We start from the raw sequence: 25,901 nt of genomic DNA on the forward strand, positions 1-25,901 counted from the left end.
TGGAACACAGATGGTAAGCACATATATTTTGACTAAAGTCTGAATAAAACACATTAAGTCAGAGTCATACATCTGGACACTAAAATCGTTGAGCAACTGGAATACATAAAACAGTGATGAAAAGCACAAATGAAACGATAAAAATAAAATATCTAAAATAGATTTTGCACTAATTAATATCAAATTGAACATGTTCGTGCAGCCTCAAGTCTGCAATCAGTTCATCCTCTTGTGGTGCCACGATATCATTACTATAAAAAAGTAGTGACAGCTTCAAAAGTGACACTATTGCTGAACGTCATAACATTATGCGAAGACGTGACGATATACGTAAATAACTATGCAATGATGCTCCAGTACCACTACTAGATTTAGGAATAGCCCATGACAACAATTTATCGAAGACAAAATACTACTACAACACAGCACCATATGAAATAGAGCTTAAATTCTATGGGATACAACTGATCAAATGAACAGACAGTAGAAGTTGATGATTTCTTGATAAGCAAACCAACACACTGAGCTGGAGACAAATGCAATTATATTATCCCAGAAGCAATAAGAAAACAATTTACGTGTCAGATGTGAGAGAAATAGTATCTTCTCTTTGATATCTGCCTCAAAAAGTGAATAAGCATACAAAATGAAGATGTTTTGAATATCTCAATTGAAAACGTTCGGCTAGGCCATAAGTTTTCAATTGAGTTCTGTACATATGAGAATAACCGCATGTCACACTGACTGACATATTAAACACAGCACTTGTAAACTGAAGTACAGCTTGCCACATGAAATACAGTACGGCACACATGAAATACAGTATGGCACACATGAAATACAGTATGGCACACATGAAATACAGTATGGCACACATGAAATACAGTATGGCACACATGAAATACAGTACGGCACACATGAAATACAGTATGGCAAACATGAAATACAGCACTCTTAAACTGAAGTACAGCTGCCACATATGAAATACAGTATGATGCTCTGATGGAGAAAAAACTTCGAACTCGTTTATTTGTTAGAATTTTGACACCAATGATGAAATCGACAAAAAATCATTGTTATTAGCAGCTCGCCTTGGTAACTAGATTATGTATATATTTTTTTCTTGAGGAAGGCCTTTCCGTTTACTGGAAACATTCCATTATACTAATGTAAGACAGCATAGCTATCATTAGATTACTATAATATTGTTGTAGCCATCATAAGATCACTATAACATCATTGTTGCTATCATAAGATCACTATAACATCGTTGTAGCCATCATAAGATCACTGCAACATCGTTATTGCTATCGAAAAATAAATATTGGTGTTGGGACTTCTAAAACTAAAACACGGCGGGTGGCTCTCCCTTCGAGATTATACAAACATATGACAAAGCATTTTTATTATCATTTATTATCAAACTACACTAGTAGTTATGATACTGATCTTAACGATTTCATATTGACATCAATAACGGTATAGCTAACAACAATATAGCTAATAATGGTGTAACTAAAAATGGTACAGCGAATAATCATATAGATAATAATGATATAGCTAATAATAATAGTATAGCTAATGACAGCATAGCTAGTAATAGCACAGCTAGTCGCAGTATAGCTAATAACAGTAATAATAGCTGTGAATAGTATACCTATATCTAATGATATAGCCAATAATGACATAGCTAATGCAAGTATAGCTAACAATGATATATCTAATAATAGTATAGCTAATAATGCTATAGCTAATAACAGTATAGCTAAGAAGAAGGCAGTTTAAATAAGACAAACCAATAATAGCAGCTATGATGTTCTTACTTACAGCACCTTCTACATAGCTACGTAGCTGTATTCGGTAGCTAGGAACAATCCATCATCAGATGTACGCATAGAGTTTAACTGATCAGCACGTCTTAGGAGAAATTGGGTTTCACATGATGGACTATGAATTTAAACAGTTTGATAGAACAAATTCATCTTACCGGAAAATAATTTCACCTTGAGCAAGTTATGCTGAAACTCTCTCGCTAATAGACTGGGTGAGGCACACTCTTTTATATAGTCTCTGATATGCAATTAAGGATGTAAATAAGGAAAAGGTAAAAGCATGACGAGTTGTACTATTGATAAAAGTAGCATGGGTCTCACATACCTGAACATCTCATGCATAGAAAGTGGATTGTTGGAGCGACTATAACCAGTGCTGGTCACTGATTGGGCCCTCTCTCTCATCTCTCTCACATATGAATGGTGTTTGTCCCAGCGCATTATAAAATTCTAGCAAAGAAAAGAAAGCCCTGAGCAAGAACTTCTAGAGTATCTAGCATCTCTAGAATAAACAAGGACCTCTAGTGTGAAGAAGCGTCTCTACAGTAGTATAGAATGTTTAAAGGTTGACTTGCAACAAAATTCACATTACAGTTATTTGGTATCAAAAGATTCACCATGTCTTACTCTGTTGTGTTGTAGGTGCCAAATATGTGGGAATGTGATTAAAAGCTCGTAAAAGCTCAAAAACGAACAGAAAATCGTAACAGAAGCAGCCACACGAGACCGCCCTAGTTTGGATTCGTTTTCCAAAACGGCTAAAATGTGATGTATGTGTGCTAAAATGTGTGCGAGATAGTTTATGTTTACACTTTCATGCATCCTTATTCGTCGAAATATTTTCACAAATATACTTCACGCTTGCAATAAAAACCATGTCTATTGTTCTTACGCGTCTATTTTATCAGCATCGTAATGCTGCAACTTTGAGCAGTGATATCTCAAAACGTAGCATAAAAATATGTTTAATTTTTTAAACTTAGCTTGAATGATTGCATACCATCCTCTGATAAAAATGATGAGCCTTTAATACAAGCAAATAATACAAGCCTTTAATAAAGCAAATACCTCTAAAATCATCGCTGTGAAGAGGTTAACGCAGATGATTGTCGAAAGGATCCAGAAGGTGATGAAGTACAGCTGAGACCAAGGAGAGACTCTCTCTGTGTAGACTTGGAGAAAAACATGCCAGTTGTTCACAACCATTATATCCCACAGAACAACGAGTGATGCCTACAAGAGCCAGGACAAACTTTTCAATACAAATTAAAATGCAAACTTTTACTATGAAAATTTTAGCAACCCGACTAGCTGTATTTATGAGCCATAGCTCCATGGCAGTCTCGTGAGAGATCGTCAGGTGTGCCGTGAAGCGCAGAGAGGATGAATGCACATAACTAGTCTAATATTAAAAAGCGGATGATTACGCCAGGTGTAAGAATGTTGGGTTTCTAATCGAAATTTCATGGGTTCAAATCCTATATGATGCAATCTTTTTTCCAAAAATTCAACTGTGGCTTCAGACAGGCAAACAGATAGGACTAGTAGAGCTTAGTTGTGCCTGTATAACTAGAAGAGTCTAAGAAAATAAATAACTGCAGCAAGGGATGCTTAGCTGTTGTTTGTGCAAAAAACCTGAAAAAAGGTTGCTGTTAGGACCTGATCAAATCAAGCTGCTACACTCTATGCTTTGTCCAAGTTTATCCTTTAGACTAATGTAATATTTTTGGAGATTGATTACCAAACAAAGACCAAACTCTTTGATGATTTCTAAAGTAGCATAAAAGTATATGAGTTTACACTATTACTTCTCTAAAAATGCTCACAGCAAACACAAACAATGATGGACAAGCATGGCAATATTTAAATATTCTGCGATGAACTTTATAAATAATTAGTACCAATCCTTAAATGCTGTGCTGTAAGAGAGAATTCTATCAAATATCAGTGAAATAACAATAAAATAACAATAAGATTCCAGGCAAAGAGAGTTTTATCAATATGCAGAAAAATTGAAAACGAGCAGTGGGTGGAGTTTTGAAAATTCTAGAAGTTGTCTACTCCTTTTAATAAACTAACCGACAGGTTTTGCTACCGTTAGAACATTGCAAAGAATTAAAATAGATTATTAATACTATTACCCATACAATGGACACAGCCGCTTTTATAGTAATCCTATGCTTCACTTGAAAGCTGAAGCTTATACGTATGCTATTGATATTATGTTTTGCTCAACATATAAATAGTATATGCTAAGCAGTTGTTTCTTGCAGACCGAATAAAGGTTCATCTATAAGAATACAAAAGCTCTTCTAGAAGTTGTCTACTCTTGTTAATCTGTTGAACTGATGCTGCATACCGCAAAATCATCAAAGTTGTTGGCCCAGTAATTGAGTTGTTCGTAGGTTCCGCAACTATTATAGCCTGTGGCTGCTGATCCGTTGCTAGATGGGATTGAAGAGCTAGGAGGAGTGATTTTATTTGCGAATAGTTCCATGCCGAGTATTGCAAAGAGATAGAAGAGAGCCTGCAATCAGACAACAATCAACCCCATAAAGGATGTAAAGAAAAATAGACTATGGTCTTCACAAAGGATAAAATAGTAAATGCAAGTAAATGGTGATGACGGAATTTCGCCAACATAGACCAGCTGTGCAACATTTTCCAATTAAGTTGCTATTAATGGGAAAATGTAGTATAGCTTTGATATGGCGAGGTCTAAGCATGTATTAGGGCATAGCGACAAGTAGTGGCAGGTTCTCTTCTCTCATTTAGTGCTCAGGTAAAGATTAGCCCACATACGCGGTAAGCATCTTACAATGTACGCTAGCCAATGAACTGCTTTGAATGGTGAATACTGACCAATAGAAGACCTCCGAATGGGGCAAGATTTCGTGCTGTATCTACCATACTGACAAGGACCAAAGACATTGTCTACAAAAGAACACACTGTACCAGTCAACAGAGAAAACTCTAACAACTAACCAGAACTAGATAAACAAGAGTAAGCTTGTCACAATTGAGTTACAGTGCACCCTCAGGATATGATTATCGTGATAAACGATTTTTACACCTTACGAAGTGAAACATGATGATTTCCTCCCTCACCATATGAATTTCATTTCACCATACGAGTTCAACAAATTTTTTGATAAAACTCTGTTGAATTTGTACAACATTGGAAAAGTTCCAAATTGGCAATCGATGTGCTTATTACGTACATCAAAATAACAAAGACACCAAAATGCTGCCGAAAACATTTTCACAAAGCCTGAAAGAGACACGATGACTGATATAATTACAATGATTTCTATAACGCTCTATACGATTTTTTCACCATACGATACCAACCCTGAAACGGATTAAAATCGTATCCTGAGGGTGCACTGTATAAGCAATAACGCTATGGCACTAGAGTCCTTCTGGCTATGACAGGAAGCACACTAAAGGAGGGAAATAAACAAGGAATTGTTTGTCTCTGCTATTGAGACAAGAGAGCAGCCGTGACCTACTGGTATTGAACCCGTGACCTGTGAGCAACAAGTTGGGACTCAATTCCCAGAAAAGGTCACTAGTGGTGATAAGAATGACATAAAACATCAAACTGCTCTCTGCAAAAGGACATGTTGCCAGAGGTTCCCTTGCCTCTGGACTCAGACATGTCCAGCCAAAATCACAAAGCCACGGTTTGACTAACATTGCTCTCAAACACATGCATAGCACCTACTTGCAGAAAGCTGAGGAGTCGTCATACTTGGTTTTCAAAGTATCAAAGTTACATTATTCACTGATGGAAACTGTAGTCTCTCAGAGAATACGGAAAATACATTTTTAGTGTGCTTTGACCTTGTTACTAACTGATGAATGTTGTTCTGTAACCATGGCAACATGTCCAGATGTTTAAAATTGGTTTAATCATATAAAACTCAGTATTTACAAAGTGAAAAGAAGTGATTGAGGAAGAAATGTCTGACCTTGATCTGAGGAAGAAGACGAATGAGTCTAAATATAATTAGTAGGTTTATAGCTTTAACTAATTGCCACATGTGAGGATCATATGCTAGTTGATCTGGATTGTCATGCCTTGGTATCACTGCCTGGCTGTATATAGAAAAGAAGACAATCTCTAGTACCTGCAATACAATATCACTTCTTTACAATCATTAACAACATATAGTGTGACAGATTTAGTAACCAGTCAACAAGTCTTCAGCATTTGAAACATCATATCGACTTAAAACATCAACTGTGCTACTTGTCACTTGGCACTAATACCACCTGTGCTACCTTGTCACTTGGCACTAATACCACCTGTGCTACCTTGTCACTTGGCACTAATACCACCTAGAACAAATGACTCTAAAGGTGTGTTTGCTACACAGTTTGTCAGAGTTGCATCCACAACAACAAAATCTTGTTCAGTGTAAAATGAAAAATGTTTGTAAAACGGCTTTGTCGAAATCACCGAGACAAGATCAGTAAAACGCTGCATGTGATGTTTATCTGCATATCTTGCAATGTTAATAGCACCAAAAATAGCAGCAAGTGAAATGGATATCGTTGTTGTATTTTGTTGACTAAAAAAGGTGACCTATTTTGTATGGACAGAATTTGAGTTGGTTTAGTGTAAGGTCTTTGCAGAAACTGCTTCAAACCGTAAATAGGCTAGATAACCTTCCAACTCCAACTCTCTAAGCGGGAACGCAACTCCAACAAATCATTCAGGTGTAAACACGCCTTTAAATAAGCAAGTCTTACAAATAGTACAATTTCTCAGAAGAAGCACGTATTGCATAAGCTTACAGATGCTGCTCTACCATTTGCTAGGACTGATAGCTAACAAACACCCTGAAACAACTACTTATCCAATATCTGCTTTAAAATGAACTTGCACAAAAATTTCACAGATTTCATTAGAAACGCCAGTATTTTTCTACCATTTGTGATTGTTTTTTTATGTTTGAAGTGATCCGACTGCCAAGATGTTTCAAGATTAAAATTGATCAAACTTTAATGTGATTAAAGCCCTATAGAAGAAGATGACACGCTTAGACTTCTCCAAAAGACATCAGAAGTGATAAATATGGTCTCATCGGCATCAGGTACATGTATTTCTATCAAGCAAGAATTTGAAGACAAACATTTTTAACAGGGATGCTGAACATAGCAGTCATCCTTTGGTGTATAAAGAGTGGTTGATATTTTTGCCTGCCACTTCATCACGCTTGGCTGCGTGATCCTCAAAGCTTATGTTTTAAAAATAAACCTAAACCATACTGAAGGAAAAGTGATTCGACTTGAAGGCACAAAATTAGCTAAAAATTTTGAATTCTTCAGATTATCGACAAACAAAATGAATGTAATGGAATAAAAAAGGAAAACTGTTCAAGGGAAAACAACTCCAAATTGGCAAATCACAGAGTCACATTTTGTTATTCTGCAAAAATGTCCATCCTAGAGATTTATTAAAGCAGTCATATTGTGAACAGTAACTTGTGCACTACATAAATGACTCTTTTCTGGTGTTTATGTAACCATAGCTAAGTGAGTAAGAATTCTTTGCATATAGGGACTGAGTAGCCAGCCATTGCTATGGTATTTGTGTAGATCAGGGGTTGGCAACCTTTAACATCGACAGAGCCATTTGAACCTGGCTTCCATAAAAAACCCAATGAGAGCCTCAAATACTTTTTTGAAATTTAACATAGTGAGAAAATACATTCACTAAAGAGAAAAAAGTAAGTATACACTTATTAGTGTTTTGATTATCCTTTTGAAGATGGGCTATGGAAATAATACTGTATAATATCTTTGGTGAAAATAACTTACTTCGTTATTTATTATAACGAAGGAAGTAGATCACGGTGTTTAACGCTTTTAAATCTGAGACCGGATATTCCGCGCAGGAGTTACGTTCTTTTCACCCTGATCCCGGTATAACCGCGGTTCTAAGTGGGCTCGGTTTAGATATAGTATACTGACTGTCCAGTAAAGCCATAGGAAAAATCATTGTTGTAATCGATGTTCAGACATTTTTGGAATAGATTACCTTTGGTTCTAACTGTCTGAGGGGCGCCGTGCCATTTTTATTCATATTTTAAAAAGCAATACGCTACGAGCGTTTTTCAGCCATTTTGCTTGCGATCGTTAGTCATGGAAAGCCGTTTTTTAAATGCTTCTAACATTGCTATTAGCTCTGGGGAAGAAGATTATTCAGATGATGGGGAATATGATGACACTTTTGAAGAACATTTAGAAGAACAAGGTGAGTACAAGTTCTAGTAATTATTAGAAATGAAAAATAATTTAGCTGATCAAAATATATTTATTTTATCGTTTCCATAGCAACGCCGCAGCTGTCAATCGAGTGAAAGAGATTGGGAGATTTATAGCCAGTTACAGTTAGTTTGATGATTTATTTTGTGTATGTGAATATTCTGCTATTAAATTGATCCAGTGATTAGGAACTAGGAGTTGAAGTAGTTTTAGTGGAATCAGTTGCATGCATGAAACACTAAATACCATGATCCCTTACATTGCATTTAGGTGAGGATGTAGGAGTTGATCATGGACCAAGAGCCTCAACACCTCAAGTAGATCATTCTAGAAGTAATGACGTGGACATGGCATATATGACTAATGAGGATGAATCTAGTACAAGATCAGAACATGGTATGTTTTTACATGAAATGTTTGTTTCAATTGTATGACTTATGGTAGTACCTTCGTGATAGTTTCTTATATTAGTTTCAAATCATAATGCAGGTGATGGTGATGGCACGCGTGGAGGAAGTCGTGGTAGGGGTCGTGGAAGTGGGGCTCTCGGTGGTGGACAACGTGGAAGGAGAGGTCAAATAGGTGCAGATAGAACTCACGGTGGCGCTGGAGCTCCCCAAACTCAACAAGGTACATGCAGGTGTTATGATTGCTTACCTATACTGCCCAGATCTGACAAAGCATAGTAACTCAAATTTCTGTAAAATATTTCCTTTCCAATATTTTACGGAATAATTAATGAAGAGATAATTACATTTTATGTTCAAATTGTAATTCTACATGTGTTTTTTACCCTATCTTCTCTATAACCCAATTATTTTAAAATGCCACTGCTACTGTGTAGAAAAAAGTAAAAATTTCATCATAGTGAAAAATATGAGAATTTGAGTTGCCGTGTTTTGTCAGATCTGGGCAGTATAATGCTTTTCATGTATGTTGTGTATAATGTTTGACTAGTAATGCATTATTACACAGCAGTTGTGTTAGTATTTTCGATTTTGATTTAGGTGGATGGCAATGGTAGAAAAATACTCCCCAGCAGAACCGCGAAATCCCACTTAGTGGCACTCCTGGTCTGAAAGTTCGTATGCCTCAAGATGCATCACTTCTAGATTATTTCAAGCTGTTTTTGACTGACGAAATTATGAATTTGATCCTAGTAGAGACAAACCGATTTGGAAACTCCAAACACCAGAACTGGCAGCCAATCAACATGAACGATCTTCAGAGATTCTTTGCTCTCATCATGCTGACTGGCATAATCAAAAAACCTACACTTCAGTCATATTTCAGCACTGATCCCAAACTGGCCACCCCACTTTTTAACAGCGTGATGTCACGAGACAAATTCATGAAAATCTTGAATGCCCTGCACTTTGTGGATAAGGATTTGGCGCCCACCAGTCGTATCCACCGCATCTCTCCAATAATTCACCTACTAAATCATAGATTTGAGAGCGTTTATAGACCTAAAAAGCACATAGCGATTGATGAGACATTGCTGCTGTTCAAAGGTCGCCTGATTTTTAAGCAGTATATACCAAAGAAGAGAGCAAGGTTTGGTATGAAAGGCTATGTTTTAGCGGAAAGTGACACCGGCTATGTCTGTCGATATTCACTATACCAAGGTCGGGATAGAGAGAATGCTGACATTTCACAACGCGTAGCACACAGAATCGTCTTGGATATGATGGACGGGTTTCTCAACAACGACCATGAACTTGTCATGGACAACTGGTACACAAGCCCTCAGTTGATGAAGGAATTATATGAACGAGGAACTTATGCGTATGGAACCCTCCGTTCCAACAGAAAGCATGTGCCAAAAGATATTAAAAATTTTACATCAAATCAACCACTTGCTAAAGGCCAGTCACAATACTTCACCTGTCCACCAGTGTTGACCAGCTGCTGGCGAGATAAAAACTTTATTGTATTTGGCTCTAACAAACATTCTGATTTTATTCTTAAAACCCTAGAAAAAAGAACATGGAATGACAGGGAGATAGTTAAACCCGGGCCAATTATCGACTACAATAAGTACATGGGTGGTGTAGATTTGGCAGATCAGTGCATCAAATATTATAACATGGATCGCCGTAGTTTGAAGTGGTACAAAAAGCTTTTTTTTCACTTATTGGACATTGCCACACACAACACACATGTAGTTTACAAGCAGAACACTGGTACAACAATTTCTGTGCTTGACTTTCGGCTCAAACTGGTCGATCTCCTCCTGAATGAAGCTGGACCAGACCCTACATGCACTGGCGGCCAGCGTGGAAGACCACGGTCAATCGGCCCTGATCTTGCTCGTCTAAACACGAATCACCATTTTCCATCTTTCAACCCAGCAACAAGCAGTAGAGGAAATCCAGTTGCCCGTCGATGTCGTGTGTGTAATGCTTCAAGGCACAGAACAGCCGGTAGCACTGATCGGAAACGAGTAGAAACTAAATATTGTTGTGCCGAGTGCGGCAATATACCCCTCTGCCCAGTGTTATGTTTCCGGCGCTGGCATACTGAACGCGATTTGCAATAAATGTTTTTTTGTGTAAATGTATTTTGTTGTAAAGAGAATAAGTGAATAACTAAAAATTTCAATTTAAATCCTTTAAAACATTGTGCTGTCAATAATGTCTGGTAAGATGTGATATCTCTGCTAATTGTCCAATTGAAGTTTCTGTACTTATTTTGCTGTATCTTTTGATCTAGTATATATTTTGCTGTGATTTTTTGTGAGCTTACTCATAACATACCTAAGCAGTATCTGATAAAGTTTCTCTGTGATGTAACACTTTTAAAAAGCATATCATTCTTGCAAAGTTGCCATACTTGAAGCGCTGTACGAAGCCTCCTGCACTATCTGTAATTTTGTACAATGTTGAAAAAGAATAATAGCTCAACAAGCAATACAGTCTGGTGAAAAGATATGACAGCTTTCTAATGCAAAAGACTAGAACAAAATCTGACCATCTTAGACTAAGCAATCACAGTTTTAATGCGCACTTGTTTTGATATCGCAATTGCATGAAAAGTTAATTAGTCATAGCAGGACAGTTGATGCGTTCATAATTAGATTGGAAAGGGTTAAAAACGGTTAAAATTGGTAGTCAAATTTCTGGTCTTATGCCCGTAGTAAGAGTTAATTTGAGTAGTTTATGCTGTTACTCAAAAACAGTATTTGTAAACAGAGCCATGCGGATGCCGGTATTTCCGCCGTTAGGGTTTATTACACACCCTTCGTAATGAATGAATACCAGCCGAAAGTGTTCAAAAGTTTAAAAGCTATTTATTCCAAGCCACTCGGAGCAGCAATTTTAGAATGAAAGGGTCGCATGTGGCTCAGGAGCAACAGGTTGCCCACCCCTGGTGTAGATGATAGCCATGAGGAGTGAGATTGTTCATGCGTGTCACTAAATGATCACACAAATGCAATGTGTGGTTACTGCATAGTCAGATATCACTGACAGAGCAATTACTATGTGAACACATATTACTCATAAAGCAATTAATGTGTGGTCACATATCACTCATAAAGCAATTAATGTGTGGTCACATATCAATCATAGAGCAATTAATATTCGTCACATATCGCTGATAGAGTAATTACTGTTTGGTTACATATAACTGATAGAGTAATTACTGTTTGGTCCCATACCACTGATAGAGTAATTATTGTTTGGTCAAATATCACTCATAGAGCAATTAGTATTTGTCACATATCACTGATAGAGTAATTATTGCTAGGACACATATCACTGAACGAGTAATTACTGTTTGGTCACATATCGCTGATAGAATAATTACTGTTTGGTCACATATCACTGATAGAGTAATTACTGTTTGGTCACATATCACAGATAAAGTAATTATTGTTTGGTCACATATCACTCATAGAGCAATTATTGTTTGGTCAGATATCACTCATAGAGCACTTAGTATTTGTCACAGATCACTGATAGAGTAATTACTGTTTGGTCACATATCGCTGATAGAGTAATTACTGTTTGGTCACATATCACAGATAAAGTAATTATTGTTTGGTCACATATCACTCATAGAGCAATTATTGTTTGGTCAGATGTCACTCATAGAGCACTTAGTATTTGTCACAGATCACTGATAGAGTAATTTCTGTTTGGACACATATCACTGATAGAGTAATTACTGTTTGGTCACATATCACTGATAGAGTAATTACTGAGTGGTCACATATCACTGATAGAGTAACTACTGTGTGGTTCCATATCACTTATAGAGTAATTACTGTGTGGTTCCATATCACTGATAGAGTAACTACTGTGTAGTCAAATATCACTAATAGAGTAACTACTGTGTGGTCCCATATCACTGATAGAGTAACTACTGTGTGGTCCCATATCACTGATAGAGTGACTACTGTGTGGTCACATATCACTGATAGAGTAACTACTGTGTGGTCACATATCACTGATAGAGTAACTACTGTGTGGTCCCATATTACTGATAGAGTAATTACTGTGTGGTCCCATATCACTGATAGAGTAACTACTGTGTGGTTCCATATCACTGAAAGAGTAACTACTATGTGGTCACATATCACTGAAAGAGTAACTACTGTGTGGTTCCATATCACTGATAGAGTAACTACTGTGTGGTCCCATATCACTGATAGAGTAATTACTGTTTGGTCACATATCACTGAAAGAGTAACTACTACGTGGTCCTCTATCACTGATAGAGTAACTACTGCGTGGTCCCATATCACTGAAAGAGTAACTACTGTGTGGTCACATATCACTTATAGAGTGATATGTAACACATATCACTTATTAGCGCTGTGTGGCGCTAATCTGCGCTAGAATTCACTCAGCGTGCTCATGCAGAGCGATAACGCTAGACTTTCTCTACACAACTTTATTGCTAGCGAGATGCATTTCGATTGGTTGGCTTTTACCAGAATGCAATTTTATGGCGGGTAATTATTTCTTATCGCTGTTCACCAACGTACAACAGCGACAATTTGCTATTTTGTTACGATTGAAACATCTTCAGAACAAACACTGACTTGTTCAGAAATTTAATAATAGCACTCCCAGTCCTGTACACCATAACAAACAAAATTACAAAAATCTGAGTTGAAAACCAATATTTGGAGTCAATCGTTGTGCAGGTTGACCATCTTGAGAATGGTAAATATTTAATATATTAAATATAAAAAACCACTACAAAATAAAATATGTATAAAAATTGTAAAAATATTACAGTTAAAAATACAATAATAGTTTTTCTTATGTCTTCTTGTAGTGTAGGCAAGTGTACAATCCGTGAAAGTGAGATAGGTTTAATAACAAATGCGTAAGTTGTTTACCCTAGGACACTTATGTATTCGCGGCATCTAACTTTCGCGTTTTCGCGGTGTCATCCTCTCGCGAAAGTTTCATGTGCGAAACTAAACTATCATAACAAACGAGCGAAAAAGCGAAACTAAATAGCTTTGTTCATTGATACTGTAGAATGGAATTTTATAACGACATTTATTTTAACGTTTTTAACGACCACTATAGCATCGTTAAAATATAAACCAACAAAATAATTTGACTATCAAAATTTATTACGTTATTATTTTGCAATTAATTATGATTATTTTCCCATTAACAATGATTTATAATGATAGGAATTTGATGTCAATGCACACGAATTAGTAGATTATCGTTTGCTGGGGACATCAATCAATGCAGTGAGCACCGTGTGTTGAAAGAAAATAAGACAATGCACTGACACTCGCAGTACTACACAAGCAGCATGGCTCTGGAAAGGTTTGGATTCACCACTGACACCTCTTCAATAACTTGTAATTTTTTGAGATTTGTTTTGTTTTAAGTGATGTGACTGACGAGACGTTTTTAAATTAAAATAGGCAAAACATGACCGCAGTTAAAATGCTAAGAAAAAGACATCTTTTTCTTTTGAGCGTTTTAACAAAGATCAATTTTGCGGATTTTATTTTAAGTTCATTCGGAGGCTTTTACGTTTTCGATGGGACATGGCCAAGCGGGTGTTTGATAAAACTTAATCTTTTGCAAACCTTTATAAAAGTCGTTAACAAAAATATTTTGCTGATGATGATAATAATGATGCCTAAGAACTACTAGAAGTTGAGGTTTGTCTCTATGGCTTGGAATGAAGTGATATTCCACAGCGATAAAAACCGCGTTCATGGCCGTTGGGCAAATAACTTTTCGAATAAATGATGTTAAGGTCGAGTTATCTGAAGGAATTTATCATTGCGTTGGAATTGACCAAACAAATCCGTTTGAGTTGACCTTGTGTTTGAGATGAAATGTTACATTTTATCTGAGGGCGAGTTATCCGTGTTGGACTGCACTTACCGTAAAAAATCCCAAAAAGTTGGGGCGGCTCAGCCGGCCAGGTGCCCCAGTGAAAACGGGCCTGTTGATAGTCCAAGAAACAAATGGCAGCAAGCGATCAAATTGCATTATTGACCTTGCCCACACCATTCTACCTGCGGTTCACATCACAATTACAAACTAGTCGCAAATTGAAATTTTTTTTATCGGTGAACTGAACCTGAGGAATCTAATTATGTTTGCTCCACTGCATTTATTTTCACATCACTATATTTTTTCACTCATCAGAGCTGCGAAATTAAGTTGCTCCGAAATTTTAGTCTGCGAGCTACTCACGAAACTAAATACTAGCGAAATATAAGTGTCCTAGGGCACGTTGTCTCTTAGACGGCGCCATATTGACTAACCTAAATTTATTAACAACTCCGAAGAAACTAATGATAAGGAATTTTTTTGGCAGTTTGTGGAAGTGCCCATTATATCGTTTGCTAGTGAATCGTTCAAGTGTGTTTATGCAGATGCCAGCGATATCTCCGCCCTCCTCAAGACGCTCGCGATAAAATCGCCTAGTGTGTTTGAACCTTTACTGTTTAGTCACATATCACTGAAAGAGTAACTACTATGTGGTCACATATCACTTATATAGTAACTACTGTGTGGTCCCATATCACTGATAGAGTAATTACTGTGTGGTCACATATCACTGATAGAGTAACTACTGGGTGATCACATATCACTGATAGAGTGACTACTGTGTGGTCACATATCACTGAAAGAGTAACTACTGTGTGGTCACATATCACTGATAGAGTAATTACTGTGTGGTCACATATCACTGATAGAGTAATTACTGTGTGGTCCCATATCACTGATAGAGTAACTACTGTGTGGTCACATATCACTGATAGAGTAACTACTGTGTGGTCCCATATCACTGATAGAGTAACTACTGGGTGGTCACATATCACTGATAGAGTAACTACTGTGTGGTTCCATATCACTGATAGAGTAACTACTGTTTTGTCCCATATCACTGATAGAGTAACTACTGCGTGGTCCCATATCACTGATAGAGTAATTACTGTGTGGTCACATATCACTGATAGAGTAACTACTGTGTGGTCACATATCACTGATAGAGTAACTACTGTGTGGTCACATATCACTGATAGAATAATGTAGAAGAGAACTAGTGTTTGGATACACATAGGACTAAAGGAATGGTTACCACATACCCATTACATGTCAGATCATTTTTTAAATTTGATCATGCAAATTTTTGTAGAATAAGCGTAGGGGTTCCAAAGAACCTCAGGTTTTCCCTTAAAAGTTGACTTGCAACAAACTTCACATTACAGTTATTTGTATCAAAAGATTCACCATGTTTTACTCTGTGGTGTTGTAGGTGCCAAATATGTGGAAATGTGATTACAAGCTCTTAAAAGCTCAAAAACGAAAAGCCGCCATAGATTGGGATCTATTTATTTATCTGACGTAGTCATTACAGTTTGGTTATTGTCTTGTCAAGTGATGTTATCACGCGAATTGAAAGACCAATAAAAAGCTCAATATAAAACTGATCGTAGCACTAGTTTATGACAAACACTTCGGGTTTTACAAAAGACCCTGTATCAAATATAGATGCTCGCTACTTTAGTTTCTTTTTGGCATTATTCAATCGTCAAGTCGTAATCTGATCATGTGACCTAATACTTCGCAAATAATTTCTGCAGCACTTTTCGATTATCACAGGTGATCAACAGGCTCCTCATGATTATCAGACAGTGATATGTACTCCTTCAAGGTTAAGGTTAAAAAATTAAATGAACTTTTACGGTAAGTTACAAGATATCACTGCTAAAAGTGACAGCTTTACAATGACAATAAAACAGACGCGTAAGAACAATAGACATGGCTTTATTGAATGCGTGAAGTATATTTGTGAAAATATTAAAGTGAAAGTGTAAACAGAAACCATCTACCACAACTACGTCCCATTTGAGTCGTTTTGGAAAGAGAATCCAAACTACTGCGGTCTCGTGTGGCTGCGATTAACTGTTAGTTTTTAGCTTTTAAGAGCTTGTAATCACATTCTCACATATTTGGCACTTACAACACAACGAAGTAAGACATGGTGAATCTTTTGATATCAAATAACTGTAATGTGAATTTTGTTGCAAGTCAACCTTTAAGAAATAAGATGATGCACATAGCTCATTACATCATTTCCTTGTCATCATTTCAGCAGAATTATCGCCACTTATTGCCACTAAAGAATATTGAAATATTAGCCTGTTGAAAATCCACAGCAAATTTTGTGCATGTGAAGAACTTTAGCAAACAACAAGTCTGCAAGAAAGGCTGACACATGCGGACAGGTGTTGGCACTTACCACTAAAATTAATAGTATAAAACAATCAAATAGTTCAAGATAGTTCTGAGTAAAACGCTTGTGTCCATTGGCCCAGATCAGCAGCATCTTCTCAGCTACGTAGTAGGCAGCAAAACAAAGGTTCATAACCTGTAAGAAAATTATAAAATAGGTGAAGAGGGAACAGATGAGTAAGGTGTATCTAAAACAGGAGTTGTCATATCTCACATCTCGAAACTAGTTATTCTACTTATTATGGAAATAAATATTTAGAGGGTTATTATTTCTGTGAGCTTGTTAAACAATATAACTCCCATTTACTCTTTATTTTTTACATAACATGTAAATGCAGTAAACAACATGTTTAGAAGTTGTCTACCCACACATGGGTAGACAACCCCTCTTCAGAAGCTAAACGTCAACTTAAATGTGCACTGTTGTTAGAGGTTATAGTCAGATATAAGTGTATATGAACAGTAAGTATATATATATAAATATTTATATATATATATAAAAGTAACAGATGCCTATATAGTGATCTGCAATAAAATGTGAGACTATTATGTATAGAACTGTATGAAGTTCTTACCTTCAAGGCAGATAGTAGAAAGTATGGACATTTCTTTGCCAATACTTTCTACTGTAGGAATGAGAGAGACTTTACTACAACATGTTCGGTAAACAAGACTTTTGTGAGGCTACGTAACAAATTATAAATTTAGCTTTAATGAATTCATCTTACTAAGTGCACACTTAGAGGGATGCTGGTCTCGTAAACGACCTCTTGCATACTCGCCCACGTCAAAAAGCGTATTGCATACTAGCTTTTCAAAAGAATATTGTCTCGTCTTTCAAGACAAACATTTGCTCGGCATTTTCCTTGTATCTCAAATTTCTTGTACTTTGAGACACTTGTACATCGCGGTATGACTGTATGCACAAATACTCAGCAATCCCTGAAGGTGGTCGAATGGCACAAGTGTTAGAGTGTTGGTCTTGCAAACCGAATGTTAGAAGTTCAAACCGTTTTTATAGCAATATTTTATCATACTCTCCAACCTTCAGACAGGCACCATTCTTATCATAGTAAAGATTACATTTTTTGCTAGCACAGCAACCAAAAAGCATTTAATCTGAGTTTTAACGAAACCATTTATGTAGCTTGAGTTCACAGATCAGCACGATACGGGTGAAGATTTCAATGTTATCTACCATGTAGATCTGAGGTATATTACTTTATTTTAACCAATACATTCTCTGAGAAAATTAATAGTGATCAACTGTTTATTAATGTCAGATTTACATGCATTTGGTAGATTGGACATCTTAGTACTTACATGTATAGACGAGTGTATGGATCCAAGAGAGATGTCATACTGGGTGCTGAACAAGACCTAAATGCAAAGTAAAAACATCGCGAGTGAGCAACTCCAAGGCCTTTTGGTTGACACACATCAAATATACAAACAGCTCCAAATTTTTAATTTCTGAAGTTTGTATACAGACGCTACTCTACTTACGAACATTCGTGTTACAAACAACAATAGATACAATGTTTTTACAGAGATGCCGCAAGTTAGATTTTATATCGCATTCATTTAATGTATTTGCATCCATCATTCAAAATGATTGGTGAAAAGTGAAAGGTTTCTAGCGATAGTGAAAGTGTGAAAATGAGGAAAGCCATTTCACTTGAAAATAAAGTGGCAATAATAAAGCTTGATGCTGGTGAAAAGATGGTGGTTCCCTTGCATATAACATAAATCACTCGACCGTCGGTATGATTTACAAACATACATACCGAATCATGGCACATGTGAAAGTTGCAGTGCCGATGCAATCCACAGTTATTGGCAAAAAAGAGGAAAATGTGGAGAAACTTCTCTGAAGTTGTTTTTAAATGCAGTGCAAACCAATTTGAGTTACTTAAACAAGCCTCAAATATACTAATATAATCCTTAGACATACGCTCTATACAAAATAATGAACAGAACTTACGAACAAATTTACTTAACGAATGGCCATTTGGAACATATCTCATTCGTAATTTGGAGGGCATCTGTATATCTATGTATATATATATGTATATTGTGAAGAATATTTCACCCGATAAAAATAGAAACTATGATAAGAAATCGAGTCATTGAATGATGTACTCAAATCACCTTATCAACTGCCGCTCAAATCAAACTGAGTTCCATAGAAGACAAAAGCTTCGTTCTTGCCTCTCAAATTAAGATACTTTTTGTCTGAACACAAAGCTACACATGTGTAATTTCTGTAGAAACGATGAAATGATGCAATAAATTTTGCAAAGATTTTTTGGCAAGTGCTTTCCTAAAATTATAACCGAGTGTTCTGAGTCAGTAAAAACAGTTTCACAAGATTCTTATAACTGCAATCGGCACAGCTCCTACAAATAGCAAGCTAGCGTGAGATTATATACTTACAGATATAGCTATGACATTGCTGAGCACCACTGCACAGCCAAAATAGCCAAAGAAAGCATGTGTAACCAGACTTTGCAACTTGTATGCGAATGTCCTCTCTGCCAGCCATGGAATCGGAGACACCTGCAAGGAAATGTTAAAAAGGATCAGTCCACCAAATTGAGTCATTTGAAATCAATAAAATGTAACAACATAAGGCCTGGCCAAACGCCGCTGCGTTGTTTAGTAATGAACATGCGGGTAGAGATAAAACCAAAGCGCCTGCGATTGACTGAAATGATTACTATAATGATCTCAATTCTATTTTATTCATTTTCAACATCCAATACTGAATATCAAACAATGACAGCAACAGCGCTTCTCACAAACAACTTTTTATATGGGGACAATGACTATTTTACTAGTAAAATATATATATGAAGACCCCAATGGAAAAACCAGTGATAACACACTTTTACAGTTTCGAGAAAATCAATTTTTAAGTTTTGAGACTGGATCATGCAATGAAAACACAGTTTATGACAAATATATGAAAGTTTATTGACAGATACATAGTTTGGTGCTTATAAAATAACATTTTAAACTCTGAATATTGGTTTTTCGTAATTCAGTGGCCAAAAATGAACACGCATGTTGGCAACGAACATCACCTATTTTTCCATTTTAATGCACTAAAAAGGTTTTGCTCAATAAAAAATTATATTTTTTCCACTTTAAACTATATTTAACTATAATATAAGTACAGTAACACAACCAGTAATTAATAGCAGTTTAAAGTTTCACTACAATGTCTAAATTTCATCACTATCTGCTGTCTCAACATCACTGGTTGTGAGATTGTCAAAAAATGATTGAATCTCAAATTTGCAAAATCATTTAAGGACCTGCAAATCTTGGTACTTTGCTTTGCTGATTGGCAATAGACTGGTGGTAATGCAAGTTGACTGAGTTCAACGAGGAAGCTTAGAAAGCCTTATATAGGCTTTCAATAGCACTCTCGGTGTAACTGCCATTTCAAGTTAGCTGGTGGACTATACGAGGATAAAAGTACTTATTAAATTTGGGACAAATGTGACTTTCAACGGGGCTTTCTTCTCTCCACTTTACACACAGTTATTAGCAAAATAAATAAGCGTCTTGTTGGTTCTTTGTAGTGTAAAATTGATTAAAATCAGTAAACAATTTCTGCCTATCAGCTGCACACACAATTTCAAAGCACTTTTACTGTTTGCATAAGCAATTTTCTCCTGTTGTGTGGCTAGAAACCTTTTACCTTTTTAACCTTCTTTTGTGCACTACTATCTTTTCTTTGTTTTCTAGGCTTTTCAGTTTATTCTGAATACTCAGATCTATCTCTAGATGCCATCATTATTAATAATAATTTAACGAACAAGCACCGAACAAGCACCGTTGAGCATCGACCGTTGCTATATCGTAGTTTTACTCAATTTCGTGTAGCTCCATTTTAATTATAAGGCTACTGAAAAATTAATTACGCGTAGGGGGCAACCGATAACTAATTAATACTGAATGGGTTAAACAATGCAAGACCCGTGTGCGTTAACGAGCAAAACACTGTTTTGCTTGCTTTGCTTGCTAAGCTGTTGGAATTAACGGATTTTTCCATATTACAGCTTAGACATCTCATGTTTATTCATTTGAGCATAAAATTTAAACACAGATTTTCGTAAGAAAACACTGGTTTTTCCAACTTTTTAATTCACCACACAATTCTACAGTGTCAAAACTACAGGTAGGTAGCAATACCTCCAAAAAATCCAAAAGGTGACATCACTGGTTTTCAATTGTGGTCTTCAGATATGAAAGCAACAAGTAGAAATTAAAACTGTTTATAAAACATTCCAGATAATTTTTTTCAGTAATCAAATATGTTCAAATCATTTGTATAGCATGGTTTGTGGCATGAACTTAGAGGTAAACTGAGAGTTCAAATTACTATTGCATTACCAATAGCTGATAACGTCACAGATTGGAACTTAAACAATATTTTGGCGTCATGTCGACTAAATACCAGATTCTATTAACATTTAGCAAAAATGTTAACAGTAGCAAAAATGACCAGAAAGATTCATGATCTTGACTGGAAACAGCTGCGACGCTGTAAAAAGCAAATAATGCAATGATAGGTTCCAAATTAATGAGTTCAAAGAATAGCTAGTTTTGACGAACAACTTTTTAAATTCCCAATTTGTATAAAAGAACAATTTTTTGCCAGCACACTCCACAAGACGAAACGTACAAAACGATTGGCGTGATTCTGCAACCGCACAAAAATAAATGCGACGCATTTAAATACGGAATGTACTTTTTTGTAATTATAGAATCTCCTTCAATTTTGACATACAAAATTATCTACCAAAATGAGAGTAGAGAAAATGCATTAGAATCGCAACTAACAAAAATACATTTGTTTCGCTTTTAAGCATTGGCTAACCGTTTGCAGTGACCTGTCATCTATCTTTTGTCGTCTGTACATTTTGTCTAAAAGATGGTCACCTTATGTCACAGCCAACGTAAGTATTTTTGTCACCAATACTCGCTTTTTTCCTATAAAGCCAAATCTACGCTGAAAAACGAAATATCATCACTATGTTGGTATAAATAGATGTACTTCTAAAATGTTGTCAGTTAAACTTCAAGTAATTTTGTAATTAGTCATTTTTAAGTTCAACGTGTAATATCTTTCCCTTGAGCAAAATACAGCAATACAAATGGCTACATAGACACTATTCCTATTACAAATCGCTGATGATCCATGATAAAACATAGACATCCTGATGATACTTCAATGATGGCACCGGAGAATCAGACCGGGACCCCATAGGCTTATCATAACTGGCGCTAATCTATTTGTCAACACTACACGCGAGTGTAGCCTTAGTAAATACCATAAAGCCTCCATATGAATGGCGGTGTATTTATCAACCCTTCCTTATAGCGGCATTCAAATAAAGGTTTTGCGGCATTCAAATAAAGGTTTTGCGGTATTTACCTGACATTGCTTGAAAAGCCGCACGATCAATACTTTATTGAAAGGCAAGTTATGTTTTAATGATTCACAATCAGCAGTTCACATGAATGGAAATTGCTTTGTCCCATAGAGTGACTCAATCATTCAAAATATTTATCTGGTGACGACTGGAACATTCCCTTATGATTCAAGGTCACGGAACTCTTACTGATCACTTCCGGTACTTCCGTACTGATTACTTCCGTACTGATATAAAATATAATTTTGAGGAGTTGATGTAGCATACTGTAATGAGACCTAGAGAGGCATCAGTTGCCACTACTGTTCAGTTGAACAAAATAATAACATAATTAATAACGAACTTACACAAAATCTTTAGATTTTATGTAAGATTTTATCATTATTTTATCTAGTAGATTTTATCAGAAAGTATCGATATTTTTTATCATTTGCGATGTTTAAAGTGATCTGACTGCCAGGATGTTTGAAGATTATAATTGATAAAACTTGATTGCGATCAAAACGCTGAGTAGTTACAAAGAGACAGTAATAATAAATGCTTCAATGCTGCAACTTGAACACAATAGCCGATATCAACTACATCAATGGCAGCAACTATAAGAAGGATATGTACAAAATGATGTCACTATAGTGACATCGTTTCGTACATATCCTTCTTCTGAGCATTTTAATCGCGATAAAGTTTTATCGATTTCAATCTTGAAGCATTCTGTCAGTCAGAATACCTCAAACATCGAAAACAATCACAATCGATAGAAAAATACTGATACTTTCGGACAAAACTCACTAAATTTTTGTGTAATTTCATCTTTAAGGAGTATTTAACTACACAGCGATTTAAAAAATCAGCAAACTTAATGTTTTTTATTCATCCCAAAGGGATATGAATGCTAAAATGTAATGACAAATAAATGATGGAATAGGGCATGGGACAAGCATTCGTTCGGTCCTACGCATATCAGAGATTCATTGCCCTTGCGACGTAGATACAATGATTTCAATGATAATGACAATTACAATGACAGGGAAGCAATGATTTCTGTGTTTGTGACTTGAGCGTAGATACACTGCCCTGGTAGCGCCGAAAATGCTTGCAATATCTTTCAGAGAGCCTTACTAAACAGCTCAGAGCACATGCTTTAGTGTGCCAGATGCCTTACTAAACAGCTCAGAGCACATGCTTTAGTGTGCCAGATTTTAGTCATTCCTCTTGTGAACAAATAATAATAGAATTTTAAAACTACGATATTTCTTGCTGTCATTTGATGTAAGACTTTTGATGAACTTTTAAATCTTTCAAACACATTAGTATTAAAAGAGTATGAGACTAAATAATATATTTTATTATCATTTTATATCATAATGTATTTTATAAGTATTTCTAGAGAGACTGCTTGTGAAAAGAAGCCTCTCGTATAGGAAAAGCTAAAAAAAATATGTGATCCAAAAAGTCAGATTCAAAACAGTATACATATAAAGTTAACGCTGGTAGAAGGTCTTGTAGAACCTCTACTCGCAATTATCTTGACTTAAATTGTCTCCAATACCATGTAATATTCAAGTAAATAATTGACTCACTAAAATTAATTTCCAATGCCAGTCAAAATTTCAGTGTTGCAGTTCCATTAGTGAATGTAAAGATACCAAAGGTGAAAACCGAAAGAAAATATCAAAAAGTTTAACTGAAAAGTAACACATACATAGTTAAGTACATAGATGTGTTTTACTTCCCCACTTCTTTATACTAACAACATCACCAAAGCTAAACCTTTACTTGTCTCTCTCTAAGATGAAGTAACAACTAATTTTTCATCTATCACCACTTCATTAATTAAACTACTCATTTTTAATATCTATTTTATATAATACATTTGTTGTGATGCTATCTGGCAATATCTGCTTTATTTATCATTTAATTTTTGTCTGCGGAACAGATTAAAATATATTTTTATATGAGATATTCGATCTCACATATGATAAGATTAACAGATGAAGCAAGTCTCAGGGCAACTTGAAATCATACATAGAGGTTGAAGGTAGTTGATTGACGTTGATGTTGTTTATTCAATCTCGATGTGGTGAATAACAAATAAAAAGTATTTACATGTACATAACATAGAATCACAGAGTTAGATAGAATTCCGTGATTGGATAATGCTCTTCAATCATGTCTGCATTGATGGGAGACATCTAGCTTATCCCTAATCACTCAAGCGGAACTGAGAAGGAAACTCAGCCTATGCACTTGTTTACACTTGTTTACATATTAATCATTTATTTGAAATCCAAATTACCCAGAAATTAATCACAACCAATCATAGATCAATACATGGGAAAATCCATTTGATGAAATATGTTCATAAGATGGTGATGATTTTGATATAAGCATTCTTTGACTAATAAAATAGGGAAACTGAAAAATTTTTAGGGACTTTCAGTGAATATACAGCTAACTTAATTTTCCCTGTTTGTAATCTATAGCATTATCATACTGGACAAGCAAACTTTTGTTAAGTATTGCAACAAGACCTAACTCACACCTGGTTATCCTCAAACTCGTAATAATTCCTCACAAGGAAATCTAGCTGAACAAAAATTAATAGGTTTTATTTTAGGATAGATCAGATATTTATTACGTACAACTTACTTTTTACAGCTCAAGGAAAAACCATAGATGTATCATGAATTACGTAAGCTGAACTGATCAAGGAAAAACCACATGTATCATGAATTACTTAGTCAACAAATCAAGGAAATACTGATGATTCCAGCTTTGAGCAATATATTTAGTAATGCAGTAGACGCTCCGATAACATAAATCCCTTTAGTTTTTGCTTCGTATTACATAAAAAATTCCACGTAACGTAAAAAAATCAAGTCAGTGCAATTTCTTAAATTTGATTTGAATAATGAAAATCTCGTAGTTAGCCTTAAAATTTCGCTTTCATTTTTGCCGCACTTGGGCTTGGTGAACATTATACGACATACCAAGCTGAATGTCACGAGTTGTAGTCTTGTCAAAAGCTAAGCTGTTTTTTCTTAACGTCGAACACTGACGACTGATCGACGCAAGGTAAACTATAGATATATTTTGTTTTACTTTATTTTAGACATGTATATTTTTTATTATTTTTCTTAAAAATGACTAAAAAAAGACTAAAATAAATTGACATTGAAGACATCCCCATATACTTATAGTACAATTACAGTAATCATAAATCATAAACCGATTGAAATTAAAAAGAAAAGGAGAAAAGTTGAAGATGCAAACAATGAAATACTAGCTATTGTAAAAACGTTTTATTGAAAAGTTAACTCTAATTTTTTCTTTTTTGAAAAACTAATGTCAACTAGGAAAGATTTTAGAATGGATCAAACGATTTCCATTTAATTTACTGACATACAATGTAAAATTGATATAACATAAATGTTCCTGGAACGGATTATTTACACTGTAAGAGCGTCTACTGCCGTTCGGTTTTTCATAATCAGGAAGAAGTAGTTTTAACATCAAAATGAACAGTAAAAGAAATCAATAGTTGCAAGTTCTGTTAGGTTTGCGCATCGCAACAGTAATAACTGCTTTACATCTTTACATTTTATCAG

At 35.6% G+C, this 25,901-nt stretch overlaps 2 protein-coding genes across 3 annotated transcripts in view; one reads left to right on the forward strand and one right to left on the reverse strand.

Annotated features, from left to right (window-relative positions):
- LOC137404504 (two pore channel protein 2-like) overlaps nt 1-25,901 on the reverse strand; it is a 43,152-nt gene continuing 17,251 nt past the window's right edge. The window contains exons 13-21 of one of the 2 annotated variants that reach the window (XM_068090729.1): nt 19,283-19,405; nt 18,170-18,226; nt 16,854-16,982; nt 5,807-5,965; nt 4,695-4,766; nt 4,192-4,359; nt 2,901-3,065; nt 2,158-2,282; nt 1-251 (exon numbers count right to left, since the gene is read on the reverse strand). In XM_068090729.1, the coding sequence (XP_067946830.1) occupies nt 170-251; nt 2,158-2,282; nt 2,901-3,065; nt 4,192-4,359; nt 4,695-4,766; nt 5,807-5,965; nt 16,854-16,982; nt 18,170-18,226; nt 19,283-19,405 (1,080 nt within the window). In that variant the 3' untranslated portion in view covers nt 1-169. The remainder of the gene's footprint in view (nt 252-2,157; nt 2,283-2,900; nt 3,066-4,191; nt 4,360-4,694; nt 4,767-5,806; nt 5,966-16,853; nt 16,983-18,169; nt 18,227-19,282; nt 19,406-25,901) is intronic. The other variant, XM_068090730.1, reaches the window with a different exon arrangement.
- LOC137404040 (piggyBac transposable element-derived protein 4-like) lies at nt 7,986-10,650 on the forward strand. Its single transcript, XM_068090192.1, has 4 exons — nt 7,986-8,097; nt 8,379-8,504; nt 8,598-8,738; nt 9,221-10,650. The coding sequence occupies exons 1-4, from the start codon at nt 7,986-7,988 to the stop codon at nt 10,648-10,650; spliced, it is 1,809 nt and encodes a 602-aa protein (XP_067946293.1).

This window comes from Watersipora subatra, chromosome 9 (assembly GCF_963576615.1).
Source record: "Watersipora subatra chromosome 9, tzWatSuba1.1, whole genome shotgun sequence".
NCBI classification, from domain to species: Eukaryota; Metazoa; Bryozoa; class Gymnolaemata; order Cheilostomatida; family Watersiporidae; genus Watersipora; species Watersipora subatra.